The sequence below is a fragment of the Pelecanus crispus genome, chromosome 2 (genome assembly GCF_030463565.1).
Source record: "Pelecanus crispus isolate bPelCri1 chromosome 2, bPelCri1.pri, whole genome shotgun sequence".
NCBI classification, from domain to species: domain Eukaryota; kingdom Metazoa; phylum Chordata; class Aves; order Pelecaniformes; family Pelecanidae; genus Pelecanus; species Pelecanus crispus.
The window spans coordinates 70259429-70274881 of NC_134644.1; the positions used below are offsets into that span (position 1 = coordinate 70259429).

At 39.5% G+C, this 15453-nt stretch overlaps 1 protein-coding gene across 1 annotated transcript in view; it reads right to left on the minus strand.

The window, feature by feature from the left end:
- Window positions 1–15453, minus strand: part of RECK (reversion inducing cysteine rich protein with kazal motifs) — a 73383-nt gene that overhangs the window by 9992 nt on the left and 47938 nt on the right. The window contains 4 exon segments of the mRNA XM_075705544.1: window positions 629–821; window positions 2888–3059; window positions 3576–3698; window positions 11475–11663. Coding sequence (XP_075561659.1) covers window positions 629–821; window positions 2888–3059; window positions 3576–3698; window positions 11475–11663 — 677 coding nt within the window.

Consider the following 15453-nt stretch of genomic DNA (forward strand, 5'->3'; position numbering starts at 1 on the left):
AATAGCTTGTCTACCAAAACTGTAGGGAGCAGTGGGACAGAAGAACTAAACCTGACCCTAAACCCTCTCAGGGATTAATAGAGACTAAAAGACTAATCCAATTCCAGACTAACTGAAGAAAATATTACAGACTGCCTAATCTCCAGCTAAACTTAGGTGTAAATAGATCCTGAACAATGAACTTGGTAAACCTGGGCCACAATCACAGAAAATGCTAAAGACTTTCTATGACCAGGCATTAATTTTTATTTAAAACAAGTTCAAATTGATGAAAACTAGCATTTAACTAACCAAGGAAATGCACTAATTACTGCAAACATACCTCAGTGCAAGCTTTAATAGTGAAAAGTATAGGAAGATTCAATATAAAGATCAGAGTATTATCCCCAAGAAAGCATAAGTAAAGCTTTTGATTGGTTTTGAGATAACTGTTAACTAAAGCAGAGAGACACTTGACAAAATTCTGAATATAATTTTGTGAGAGTATTTTTTATGCTACTGAAAATTACATTTTTAAAGGATTACTTTCAATGACAACATTTTATAAGGTATAAAAACCAGAATATTGCAAAGTTGAACATTAAAGAACAAAGATGATTTGATATTTACTGCTAGAACCACTTCCTACCTGGCATGGTCCTCGGTATGCTAAAGTTTTTCCTTTTTGGTACAAAGTACACAAGTTACTGTATTCCACATTGTCTGTGTCACAAACAGGATCCCGTGTCTGGTCACAATTTAACTGCCTTGGCACACATTCATGCTGGCTACATTCAAACTTTCCAAAACTAGTCAAGCAAACTTGTTTCTTTGGTATGCACCTGCATAAAGTAATAATAATTTCTTATCACGTCATAGGATTTTTTTTTTAAGTCTCAAAATACTTGGGGAAAATATTTTCAGTGAAATCTTCTCCAGTGGTTTAGAGCTAACTATGGTTCAGCAGAGCTGCAGGAAATACATGTAATAAAACATTCTGAATAGCCAATGTCAGATGTCATGACAAACCTGAAACTGGTTCACACCAAGTTTAGTCAATGTATGTGAACACAACTACAGTTTCCACTAAAATTAATCTTTTACCAAACATTTTTCAATGGATTTTCAAAAAAGGCTTCTTACCTATTCCCAAGCTTCATTTTGTAAATGCATATTTAAGGAAAACCAGAGAAAACATGAAAACAATGAACTCCAACAGAAGAAGATTATATTGCAGAGGTCTAGCCTCACCCTTCCTTGAGAAGCTAGTGAAAAGAAGACTTACAAGTTTATATGGTTTCAATTACAAGTATCTAATTGGATTCTAGCTTTGTAAGGTTCAGTATACTATATCACATCCAATCTTGGGGATGACTGCAAACAAATGGAAAAATCTGGTATTAACACCATTTCCTTTTTTGGCATGTCATCCCTCTCAAGCCTTCACAGATAAGAAGTAAAGAGCAATAAACAGCAGAAATTCTTGCTCCTTTATATTAAATATGTACCTTAACTGGTCTTATCCACAGAACATTTGCCATATGCCCTGCAAGACATCCCTCTGCTAGAGAAATGCCAGCCAACAGAGTTTGATGAATAGACAGATGAAAGGTCAAATGGCTTTTTTAACAATCTCCTCCTTCTATAAATGACAACAATGCTACTGCTGGATTATGAACAATACATCCTTATTCTCTCCGAGTGCTGCTGTCCTATGCATTACACATTTTCCTTTTATATTAGGGAAGACTCAGAAATTCTGAGATTCCATACAAGTGGAATGTAAGATCTTAAATAGATTCTAAGCACTTCAGAGATATTTTAAAATGAGCATGTTTAATTTACGCCACATTATCAAACTGACCCAGAAAAATGTATTGTGTACAGTCCTTTACTGAAACTACAAGTTGAGGTTCTAAGCATAATGGTTATTCTGTAAAACTGAAAAACCTCTCTATACTTTCCAAATTAAAAATATAAAAGGTAAAAAGTGTATATCCACAATGCAGCTTTGAAATTCTAGTTTTCAATGTCGTAATGGCTATTACAGCTACAAAACTACAGTGTTTTCTCTGTAGTCTTCTGCATCAAGGCATTTAAAGTGCAGAAAAAAAAGGAAAAAAAAATTGCTATAATCAGTTTTAATGAAAGCACAGTATTACACAACTTCTTATGGTGGCTTTCTTTCAAAACAGAAAAATGTACAAATTCAAAGGACTGCAGTATTGCACAATGCTGAGAAAATTGAAGACAGAGACCAATATTATGAGCCACAGACTTTGATTTCTGTAAGAAAGGTCAGATTTTCTTTTCTCCTGACACTAGTACAAAGCATATTTTAGTTTTAACACGTTTGTCTATACAGATTTTGTTTTTTTCTGGCACAAAAACCAGAGATTGTACAGACATGGTTTTCACAAGATTCAATCTAATTAAGAGAATCTCAAGTCTTACAGTGATCGACATTTTCCTATTTTAGAGATAAAAAGCACAGATTATTGACTGAATAAGCAAGACTGAATCCAAGTCTTGAATTCATGTGTGGGTTTTTTTTTAACTACCGGAAGAAGGTGTGAAACAAAGTAGTAAAGTGACGCTAATTGCCATTTCAACAAAATTTGATTTTCTCATTTTTGAAAGTATACATCAGTCCTCTTTTATTGCTAAAACTGAGATCTGCATAATGAATTTAAATGATACAGCACTACATCAACAGAACCAACAATTGGCAGTTATTACAGTCCGTTACTATGATAAATAAAAAGTAGCTACTTCAAACTGTTATTTTTATTGGAATACCCCAAAATTAGAATGTTACCACAATATACAACACATTCAAAGAAAAAGTAAATCTGCTTCACAAGTAGTTGATGCCAAATAAAAGCTTAAAAACATACTCTGCTTTTACCTCTGATTTTTATTACAAGGGTTGGGGTTACAAGGATCCTTGGAAAGGCATGATCCAAATTCAAATTGATTGTCCTGGAGCCCAACACACCGAGCTATACATGCACTTGGATATGTGCGTCCATTTTGACCACATACTGGTACAAACTGATCTACACAGTTACATGGTAAACCTGTAAAAGCAACACACACAACAGGAATTTGGTGCATACTTATTTTCTATGGCAGAAGATACACAAGGGGTCACTACGATATCTTTGCCTTCCAGCAAATGCAAAGATGTGCCCTATCTTCAGCCACTTCCTCCCTCCAGTAATTTAGCAATGCTGTAGCACATGTGCACTTATAAGTAGTAGGAAGGGAAGTTTGTGCCCTGCCTCCTTGCTAATTCTACTCATCTTTCTCAATTTTTTCCCCAAACTCCGTATCTCATGTCCCCAGTGGCATTACCCTGTGTCTACCTATTTTTACATATTACCTGAGGTTTTATTTTTCAGTACTTTTTTTTTTTTTAAAAGGTATGTGTTTTTTTCTGAAGCACAGGTTGGACATGAGAAAAATAAATAGTTAAAAGAACATATTAATAACAAATTATCGGGTATTTTTCATTAATTGTGTAAAAAGAATTTAGAAGCTAATCCTTGCTCTAAGAATATTAAGCTTACAGTTTTCATAGATTGGAAAGTTACCTGTAAACTTCCGACGTTCATCTTCTGAACTATGCTCAGTGAGACACTGACGTGTAGAACATATCAAGTTTCCAGCAAAACATGAACAGACATTACAATCTATATTAAAGGATGTTCCATGACCTTAAAATAAAAGAAATCAAGTAAATGCATACAATTAATGCAAATATACCAGACAACTATAACGCAATGTATTACATAGATAGTACATGTTTAATATTAATTGTTCCTGTAATTTCTCTCATTCAGTTTCTTTTCCCATTGAAATTTCTCTTTTGTTAGATTTCAAGTTTTGCTTTACTCATTTAAAGAAAATGTCTGTTCACTTGTGTTTTTGATTAATTAGTTAAACAAGGAAGCAAGTACTTTATCCTTTCAAAGCCTGTATAAGTTAGGCTTGGGGGGTTTTTTTTTTTGGGTTTTTTGGGTTTTTTTTAAGAACGATTTAAAGCTGCAAAAAGAAATACACTCAGAAAACAGAAGAAGTGGTAGTATAGCACATAGCACTTCTATAAATTCTGGCTAGCAAGCTCCGTATTTTTAAAGGTAAAGCTTTTGTAAAGATACATTCTTCTCCTAAATTAATTTTATGTAAGACTGCTAAACTTTCAGCCATAGTCTCATACACAATGCAAAACTCCTCTGTAGTCCTCATTTCTTTCCTTTGTGTGTACTTTTTGTCAAGAAGTAAAAAGCACCAACACTTCATTTCAGTCTTTGTTGTTTTACAACATCCATTATACTCGTAATTTCAGCCTCAACAAGCAGTACAAGTTAGAGTGCAGCTTCGTCCAAAGCAGAACAAGACAGACTGTGGCAAAGTTGAACAGAAACCCAAATCTAGACTCAGCACAAGACACGCAAATACAGAGGTCTATGTTCGCCCACTGGCTTTCAGAAAGGTGCCCTTAATAATGCAAATGACACTATCATAGCTGCTTTCTGAGGATGGAGCAATCTGCCTAATTTTTGCATTTTCTATGTCATAAATTCTTCACACCTGAATCTAAGAATCAAACTGCAAACTTTGGGAATTTTTCTTCAATTTAGCAATTCCAGTTTGGTTTTGTGAACTGTCCGTACGACTGCCCTTCACTGTGCTGTATGTTTTATGGAAAATCAATTCATGTTGGTGACAGCCAATCTATCCATAACCAGGTCCATTATTAAAGACTGCCAACAAATACACAGCTCTTCAAGGAAACATAAGAGTAACTGTGCCTTACAAAATAAGGCAATTCTCTCTAATCTCTTTTCGAAGGGTTGAGATTAAGGATTAGAATTTTTGAAAACTATTGCGTGGCACAAGGAAAATCCTCAGCATTTGAGCAATTTGGAAGAGGTACTCCTAGACAAATGACGGCAGAACAAGAGGGGGAGAGAAAGCCTCTGTAGCACAAAAAGCTCTGTTTAAACCACAGTACTACCCAAGGAAGAAGCAATTTGTCAGCAGGGAATAAGACAAGTTTCCAAGATTGGAAGGTAATGCCAAACACAGGATCTCTTAGGTGATTCTTCAGAATAAAGAGTAACTGATTTAGGAGCCACCTGAAAACTTTGCAAGACTATTGGCTTTCACTATCAAAGAGTGCACACAGCAAACTGTCCTCTTCATCAGTAGTCATTTCATAATAGGAGTCAATTCACAACACAAAAAAGCCCCAGCACCAGATAAAGCATTTAGGGTTGTTTGCTTTATGGAGAATGGTTTTAAAAACCACAGTTCAGATTTTATGACGACAGCCTAGCTTGTTGCAACTGACATATAAACCAATTAAATACAGTAACTACAAAAAGTTCATATGGTGACTGTAAATTTTTAATTATTTGTTTTCAATACATCATCTAACAAGTTTGGAATTCAGTAATTTTTATCTTCTACTATGTAATAGCTAGAGTCTTAATCACCACACACAATGAGTAATTATGGCAAAAGAGAGGAAGCTGTCTGGATTTGGTTTTGTGGTGGTTTGTTTGGTTGGGGGTTTTTTTGAGGGACAGCACTTACTGAATACTGAATATCTACTAGCTATAGATACTGTTGTTACAGTTACCACAACAAGTGACAGCTGTACGCTATGCAAACATAAAACACAAATACGACTTCAGAGATTTTTGTGATTATTTTCACCAATACTCTGAAAAAGTGCAAGTTTCTTTGGACAGAATGGTTCATAAAAGGTTTCAGTCATCATTTAAATAATATATTTGCTAATGACTATTTTAAAAGCATCTAGTTTCACCAGATACTTTCTATAACTGCCCATCAAATATATCATTAAGGTTAAGATGTTTTCGGTGTTCTGCTTCCATGAACAAATAGTACCAATTTGGCAATACAAAATAAGTTTTAAGTGTGTTTGGCTGACTTTCATCCTCTTTGGATGAAAAAAAAAACCCCAAACCAAAACACCAACAACCCATTACAAGCCGTAAATGCATGGAACATTACAGGCAGACTTTCCTGAATGATGAAAATAATTGTACAATTGATTACTTAGATCTGCTTGGTATCTTTTAAGAGAAAGAAATATCCCATTTTCCTGCTCTTTCATGATTTCAGGGTATGGGTCACGATCAGAAAATTATGTTTGTGCCAAATGTAACTACTACAAGTGCCTTGCTTCCTAAGATTTACTTAATGTGAAAATAATTCTTTCTTATTACATGTTAAAAAAAGTGACTCGGTTATTTTGGACTTATTAGGTATCTTTGACTTGCTTTAATTATGCTGGGACTTCAGTCTGATGGTATTTTAAGGGCTGATTTACAGACACTAAACAATGTCCATTGCTGAAATATGTAACTGTTCACTAGCAGAAAAGTTCTTGCTTGCTGACTGATTCAAAGACAACAGCTTCAGACCGGTTACAGCTCAGCACAAAATCCATTTTATATTCAAGACATTTTGTAAGATTTTCCCTATCGTAAGCAGTAACTTTTTGTTTTGTTTTCTTTTTCAAAGAGCACAGTGCCAGTTTGCATGACAAAAATACACCTTTAAAGGTCTCAAGCAATGAATAAATCTGAAAATAAATCAGTATTGTCTTTTACGAAGCATCATTTGTCAAGTCTCTTTCAACTACTTTGACTGTCAGATTAGGTAGAACCCAATTAATGCTCATTACCCATGCCAATTTAATCTGTGAACAGTAACAGTAAAGTTATTTCAGAAGATTAATAATTTAAACCTAAGTCAAGAAAGAGATTGTGGTGGGTTGACCCTGGCTGCATGCCAGCTGCCCACCACAGGCGCTCTATCACTCCCCTCCTCAACTGGACAGGGGAGAGAAAATATAATGAAAAAGTTTGTGGGTCGACATAAGGACAGGGAGTTCACACAGCAATTACCATCACAGGCAAAACAGACTCGACTTGGGAAAAATCAGTTTAATTTGTTGCCAGTCAAAGCTGAGTAGGGTAATGAGAAATAAAACCCAATCTTAAAACATCTTCCCCCCACCCCTCCCTTATTCCCAGGCTCAATTTCACTCCTGATTTTCTCCACCTCTTCCCCCTGAGCGGCGCAGGGGGATGGGGAATGGGGGTTGTAGTCAGTTCATCATGCATTGTCTCTGCTGCTCCTTCCTCCTCAGGGGAGGACTCCTCACAGTCCTCCCCTGCTCTAGCATGGGGTCCCTCCCACGGGAGACAGTCCTCCATGAACCTCTCCAACGCGGGTCCTTCCCACGGGCTACAGTTCTTCATGAACTGCTCCAGTGTGTGTCCCTTCCACGGGGTGCAGTCCTTCAGGAGCAGACTGCTCCAGTGTGGGTCCCCCACAGGGTGACAGCCTCCTTCAGGCACATCCACCTGCTCTGGCGTGGGGTCCTCCCCAGGCTGCAGGTGGATATCTGCTCCCCCGTGGACCTCCATGGGCTGCAGGGGCACAGCCTGCCTCACCACGGTCTCCACCGCGGGCTGCAGGGGAATGTCTGTTCTAGTGCCTGGAGCACCTCCTCCCCCGCCTCCTTCTTCACTGACCTTGGTGTCTGCAGAGTTGTTCCTCTCACATATTCTCTCTCCTCACTCCCAGTGCAGTTTGTGTCCCATTGTTTGGTTTTTTTTTTCCCCCCCTCCTTCTTAAATATGTTATCCCAGAGGCACTACCACTGTTGCTGACTGGCTCAGCCTTGGCCAGCGGCAGGTCCGACTTGGAGCCAGCTGGCATTGGCTCTATCAGACATAGGGGAAGCTTCTAGCAGCTTCTCACAGAAGCCACCCCTGTAGCCCCCCTGCTACCAAAACCTTGCCACGCAAACCCAATACAGACATAGTTAGTATTCTTTTATTGTTAAAATAAAAACCTGTTCATCTTACAGTTACCTGGCAGAAGTAAATCAGCATGAGGTCTAGACCCACCATGCTAAGGAAGACTTTAAAGAACCACAGTGTTCAATATGCCTTTGTTATCAGAATGTATCTGCTTACATGTTCAGTTTTAAGCATACATTAGCCCCATTGATTAATATGTTAAACTATATTTCTTACTTAATATTAATTTAATTAAAAAAATTAAAAAAATTTCTGAAATGCATAGGCTGCCTTGTGATACTTAATTGGAAGCTACGAAGGTTTCAAAGAAATCCAAATGCAGAGGACAGTCTATGACAGGTATGTATTTCTAACATGTTTGTACACATTAGCAGAGCAGTCTTTTAAACACTTTTTTTAAAACATTGTCCTTGGTGTGAAACCTACCAACACCACTCAGTAAAAGAAATTCCCTCTCCAGAACGCTGTGTGAACTAAAACACCATCATTGCTGAAAGGGATATCAGATTTATTATGTGATGCCAAGGGAAGAGAATTTTGGGATTGTGCAAGACTTATGAGATGGTTAGTGGAAGGACCAAAGATGAGGAGGAATTAAAATGGATTAAGCAGGAAGATGTATGGGAAAGCAGAGGGAAAAGTGGAAAAAAGGAATGGTTGAGTGTAGACAGGTGGCTGGTCAGTACACTTCTCTGACTGAACCCTGCACTTGATGACCACAACCTATCCTGTATTTTTGTTCAATCCTATTTCTACCCTCTTTGTGTGCTTCCTACTCTGAGTACGTGCATGAATGCCAACAAATTTTAAGCTGGATGAATCAATAAGTAGGATAAGAGGTCTGCGTGCCAGCCACTGGAGTGGAAACATAAACCTTGGGAGCTCACGGGTGCAGATGCCACCAGCTCTGGAAGACTGGCATCTAGGGGGCAGCTAGCAGAGAAACTGTGCATCTAGGGCCTGCTACCTGACAGAACTCTATTCTCTGTGCATATATTTCATTAGCAGGCTTCATTTCTGATCAGCGGCGGAAGAGGAACAGGTTTGGGCCACATGTGCTGTTCGTGTTTGTGTCAATGCTATGTGTGTTTATGTGGGTGCCAATAACGGCACTAATTTCTGTCTGTGTTGATCAGTGTGGCTGGCCCTGTTAGCAGCATGTGTGTATGTGTGTGTGTGTGCCTCTGACTGTGTCTATTGGGAATACATCCAGCGATTACTGGTTTTGTTCACTGCTAATTCAGACATCAACAACTATTTTGATAAAACCAGTTTCATGCGACTTCTACTCACACAGCTAGGTTTGTGGTAGGAGGGAGGACCATACAGTGAACACCCCATCAATACACAAAAGAACCACTCAGAAGATAAGTCAACAACAACAACAACAAAGATTGTCTTGCATCCCTGTTCCCTGCAGAGAGGTTAAAAGTCTAAGATGAGTACCTTCTTCACAGGCAATGTATTAACCTACCTCAGAAGCAGCACTTGTCTGTCCAAGAGCTAATGACTCTGCAAGACCAGAAACATTCACCAAAAAACTCCAAATGAACTGAGGTGTGAAAAACCTGCTAATGTAAGTGAACTTATTTATAACCTCTTGCTTTAAACTTCCCCATGGTTTGGATACCAATGCAAGTGGCTAAAATATATATATTTTTTTAAAAGGGTTCTGGGGATAATAAAAATAGGTAAACAATTTTGTGCAACATAAATGTGGTAAAAGTATAAAAGTTTGCATCAGCAGACACATACCTAAATATGATACATTGGGGGAAGGAATCACAGTTTTTGTGCAAGTCACAAAACAAATCTTTTAGGATTATCCGAAGGAATCAATAAGCATGTGGACAACAGACAAAATCAGGTTGATACACTTCAATACTCAACAGACATTTAATAGCTCTTTTAACGTAAGCTTTCAAGAAAAAAAGTAGAGGTAAGAAAAAAAAGTAGATATAGGGAAAAAAAGTGCTCACATGGATAAATGAAACAGAATACATGGACAATGAAGGGAGGTTACTGGAGGAGTCTCCATGATCTATGCAGTGGCTGTACTGCTCACATATTTATATGTGATCCAAAAAACAAATGCAAGTATTTACATGACAATATCTATCAATAACATTAAGGTACAAAGGACCAAATAATGAAGAACTGCAAGAAGATCTCACCACACTGAGCAACTAGGAAAGGATATAACAGAGGAAATTCATTGTACTTAACATAAAGTGATTCTCTACAATTCACAAAAATGAGCTGTGAGCTGACCATTTCCACTTAAGAACTGGACCATGGTGTTACAATAGACAGCTCTGTGAAAGCATGGCCTCAATAGAATTAGCAGCCAGAAAAAGATAATGCTCAGAGTAATTATGAAAGGAACATAATTTTGCTATTACATACACTTGATTGTGAATGGTGCATGAAGTTCCAGTTCCTATGTCAAAAGAAAATGTAAAACTAGAAAAAGGTACACAGTAGGGTAATAAAAATGATCAAAAAGTATACAACTCTTTTCATATAAGGAATGATTAAATAGAACAGGAATTGGCTTGGAGAAAAACTCAGCTGAGGGTAATATGACAGAGGTCTGAAAGAGGAGGCAAATCAGCAACAATCATTCATCAGCTTTTTCAGTACAAGCACTAGGATGATCTCATTGTCTAAGAGGAACCAGATGAAACAAACTATCAAGGCTCAAACTAAAAGAAATCCCTTGCAAACCCCACCAAAAAAAAAAAAAAAAAAAAAAAAAAAAAGGGAGGGTTTTTAGGCACACATACCTTAACATGTGGAACTTCTTGCCAGAGGTTACAGCTCATGATAAAAGTTTCTGACTTTTTTTAACCCATATTTAAAATCCATGGAAGAAAAAAAAATCCAACCCAACAAAAACCAAAAACCCCCAAACCATTTGGGGCTAGTAAAGAAACCAACCCCTGCTCAAGGGGTCTGTGGTTTGAACCACAGAACAGATTCTGGTAGAATATTAATGGAAAACATAATTAAATCCTCTGTTTTTTCTCATACTCTTCCTCAGACACCTCTATTGGTCACTGGATATCCAATGCTGTTAAAAGCAGACTGAGAGTACAGGCGAAGTTGGAATCCAGGAAACAGGCAGCCGTTTATAGTCAGTTACACTGTGTTTAAACCTCAGAACTACAGCATGCTTAAAGCAGATCAATTTGTTTTGCTGTTGTTGCTTCATCCCTGCTGCCTACTGGCTCCTCTCAGAACTTTTTCCCTCCTCAATCCTCAGAGCTCCCACCAGCAAGTTCTTGCACCAGAAAGGAAGCCACCTATTTTCAAGTACCATAAAATACAGGGGATGTGAGGCATGCCAGTGACCTTTTGGTTGAAAAACGGTGTACTAAGAACACACTTCAAACAGGACTTTAATTGGTTGAGACAGACGCAGTTCAGTATTGATTTAAATAATGTAACCCTCCAGCATATATAAGAACTAAGCAAGTATTATATATATGGATGCAAACATTAACTTTTTTATTTTCTGATAAACTCTGCATTCAGATCCTCTGGGTCTTCATATCTACCTCAAAATTCATTACTTAAGGAACAGGTGCTGTATAAAGATATAATTACTGTTGTAATACTTACTTTTTCTTTGTCCTCCAACAATGCATGATTTTTGGAGGTCAACACAACGCATTTCCATGCAGTTTTCTAGCAATCCACTGTGTCCACAGGTACAAATCTTGTAACAACCAACATCACCAGCTGAGGATGGAACCTGAATAAGTGTACCTTGACGGACAATAAAATCTGAGGCTTCTCCCAGTTTGCAACCTATATACAAGGAGAAATTTTAGCTCATATTTAGTAAATACTTTGGCAAGTGCAACTACCAAAAATAACTACTACTCTGACTTGTGAAAAAGCTAAGGTGTTCCTAAAGCAGCCTTGTTCTCATCCTTTAGACAAATTCACTCCCTTCATAGAGGCAGCAAGTAGCAGAAATAGAAGATACTTGCTTGAGACAATATTCTGAAGCACCTGTAGAAATGTCACTTCAGAGAAAAAGGCTGGTAATGCCAACAATTCTCAAGTAATCTTATTTTCCACAGTTCTGTAGTACTATGAAACGTATGTGATATAACAAATACCACATATGCTTCACTCTCTCCAATAGACAAACTGAATTAAAGTACAAGCAAAGCTGAGTCATTTCCCCTCTCTCACATATTTCATTGTGTCTTCCTTCCCTACTTGCACCTCTTATGTCAATACTGAAGGACACTTATAAGTAGACATGAAGAGAGGAGAAAGGGAGAAAAAGCAGGAAAACTGGATCTAAAAAAAGGAAAAGAATGGAAAAGAAGAAAAATGTTTTTAAAAATTGCACAGAAACAATAATAAAAGAAATAGTAGATTAAAATTACCCTAGAAGTTATAGAATCACAGAATGCTTTGGGTTGGAAGGGACCTTTAGAGGTCATCTAGCCCAACCCCCCTGCAGTGAGCAGGGACAGCTTTAACTGGATCAGGTTGCTCAGAGCCCCGTCCAACCTGACCTTGAATGTTTCTAGGGATGGGGCCTCCACTACCTCTCTGGGCAACCTGTTCCAGTGCTTCACCACCCTCACTGTAAAAAATTTCTTCCTTATAAACTGCAACAAAACCCTCAAAACTTTAAACCAATAAAAAGACTGAGTTCAAACATAAAAGTCATCTTCCAACCTTTAGAGGAAGTAAACTGTCTCTTCAAAAGTGCTGGTAAGCATGTTTTCAGATCAATTTGAATGACTTTTGCAGCAAGCGAAGACAATACAACCTCTATAGTAATAATGCTCAGCTCTTCAGAAAAACAAAAATACTTTGTAAGGGTCATAGAAACATAACCAAATCCCTAGGCTCACAAAAAGAATGAGCTGAAGTCTATCCTCACTTTTAGAAGAGCACAATTGTAGCAGATGTATGAGCGAAGAAAACCCCAGTTTTCTTCTTTGTAACTAAAAATCACTGGAGAAACTGCTGATCAGCCACAGAACTACTGGAACAAAAGAGGCTCAGGGAACTGATGTGAGACAGTTATGGCAATGTTCTGTATTCACTTCCTCTAGAAAGGAGGCTACTTCATGCAATTCAGTTTAAAAATCAGTGTGGCCCTCGTGCAAGCTTCAAGAACCATAGGTGATCCCTCATGCCACTGAATGATACCTTTTGCTTTAAGGGAAGGGGAAAAATTGTGGCAAGCACTACTGGTGTAGTGCCAACAAACACTGAAGGGGCTGTAGAAGTTGGACATCATACAGTCTCCCACCTCCTTTTGTAGATTTGACCCTTGTTATCAACACCATCCAAGCCTGCCATTTCAAAGTTAGATAGGTGAAACTCGTTCTACATGAGGCTCTCTCCCCAGTCAGCTCACATTTACTCATGGTGCAGAAGTTAGACAACACCTATGTTCTAAAAAAGTAGTTCCCACATGACCATGAATGCCTTTCTAGTGAGGTTCACCTACATTAAAAGTATCACTCATTGAAGCAGCAGCAGAAGTACAGTCAGCTGCGCACTGCTGCATCTCCAGACATCATCATCATTCCCTTGTGTAGCAGGATAGCTATGACTTAGTCACCATCACAGAAACCTGGTAGGATGACTCTCATGACTGGAGTGCTGCACTGGATGGTTATAAGGTCTTCAGAAGGGATAGGCAAGGAAGGAGAGGCAGTGGGGTGGCTCTGCATGTTAGGGAGTGTTTTGATTGTCTAGAGCTCAACAATTGTGATGATAAGGTCGAGTGCTTATGGGTAAGGATGAGGGGGAAGGCCAACAAGGCAGATGTCCTGTTGGGAGTCTGCTATAGACCACCCAACCAGGATGTAGATAGATGAAGCATTCTATAAGTGGCTGGCAGAAATCTCACAATCGCTAGCCCTTGTTCTCGTGGGGGACTTCAACTTGCCGGACATCTGCTGGAAATATAATACAGCAGAGAGGCAACAGTCTCGGAGGTTCCTAGAGTGTGTGGAAGATAACTTCCTGACGCAACTGGTAAGTGACCCTACCAGGGGAGGTGCCTCACTTGACCTGCTGTTTACAAACACAGAAGGACTCGTGGGAGATGTCGTGGTTGGAGGCCGTCTTGGACTTGGCAACCATGATATGATAAGAGTTTTCGATTCCTGGTGATGTAAAGAAGAGGGGCAGCAAAACTGTTACCATGGACTTCCAGAGGGCAGACTGGCCTGTTCAGGACACTGGTTGGGAAAGTCCCTTGGGAGGCAGTCCTGATGGGCAAAATGGTCCAGGAAGGCTGGGCGTTCTTCAAGAAGGAAGTCTTAAGGGCGCAGGAGCGGGCTGTCCCCGTGTGCCTTAAGACCAACCAGCGGGGAAGACGACTGGCCTTGGCTGAACAGGGAGCTTCTGCTGGGACTCAGGGAAAAAAGGAGAGTCTACCACCTTTGGAAGAAGGGGCAGGCAACTCAGGAAGAGTACAGGGATCTTGTTAGGTCATGCAGAGAGGAAATTAGAAAGGCAAAAGCCCAGCTAGAACTCAATCTGGCCACTGTTGTAAGAGATAATAAAAAATGTTTTTACAAATACATTAACAACAAAAAGAGAGCCAAGGAGAATCTCCATCCTTTGCTGGATGTGGGGGGAAACATTGTCACCAAGGACAAGGAAAAGGCTGAGGTACTTAACGCCTTCTTTGCCTCTGTGTTTAATAGCCAGACCAGTCATCCCCAGGGTACTCAGCCCCCTGAGCTGGAAGACAGGGACGGGCAGCAGAATGGAGCCCCCATAATCCAGGAAGAAGCAGTTAATGACCTGCTACGCCACCTGGACACTCACAAGTCTATGGGGCCAGATAGGATCCACCTGAGAGTACTGAGGGAGCTGGCACAGGAGCTTGCCAAGCCACTTTCCATCATCTATCAGCAGTCCCTGATGACTGGAGGCTTGCCAACGTGACACCCATCTTACAAGAAGGGCTGGAAGTAGGATCTGGAGAACTACAGGCCTGTCAGCCTGACCTCGGTGCCGGGAAAGATTATGGAGCGGTTCATCTTGAGTGCACTCAACAGGCATGTGCAGGTCAACCAGGGGATCGGGCCCAGCCAGCATGGGTTCATGAAAGGCAGGTCCTGCTTGACCAACCTGATCTCCTTCTATGACCTGGTGACCCGCCTGGTGGATGAAGGAAAGGCCGTGGATGTCATTGTCGTGGTTTCTGCTGGGATAGAGTTAATTTTCTTCCTAGTTGCAGGTATAGTGCTGTGTTTTGGATTTAGTAGGAGAAGAATGCTGATAACACACTGATGTTTTAGTTGTTGCCAAGTACTGCTTATGCTAGTCAAGGACTTTTCAGCTTCCCATGCTCTGCCAGGTGCACAACAAACTGGGAGGGGGCACAGCCAGGATAGTTGATCCAAACTGGCCAAAGGGCTATTCCATACCATGTGACATCATGCTCAGATTAGAAACTGGGGGGGGTTGGCTGGGGGGCAGCGATCGGTGCTCAGGAACTGTCTGGGTATCGGTCTGTGGGTGGTGAGCAATTGCATTGTGCATCACTTGCTTTGTATATTAGTATTATTATTATCATCATCATTATTTTATTCTTATTATTATC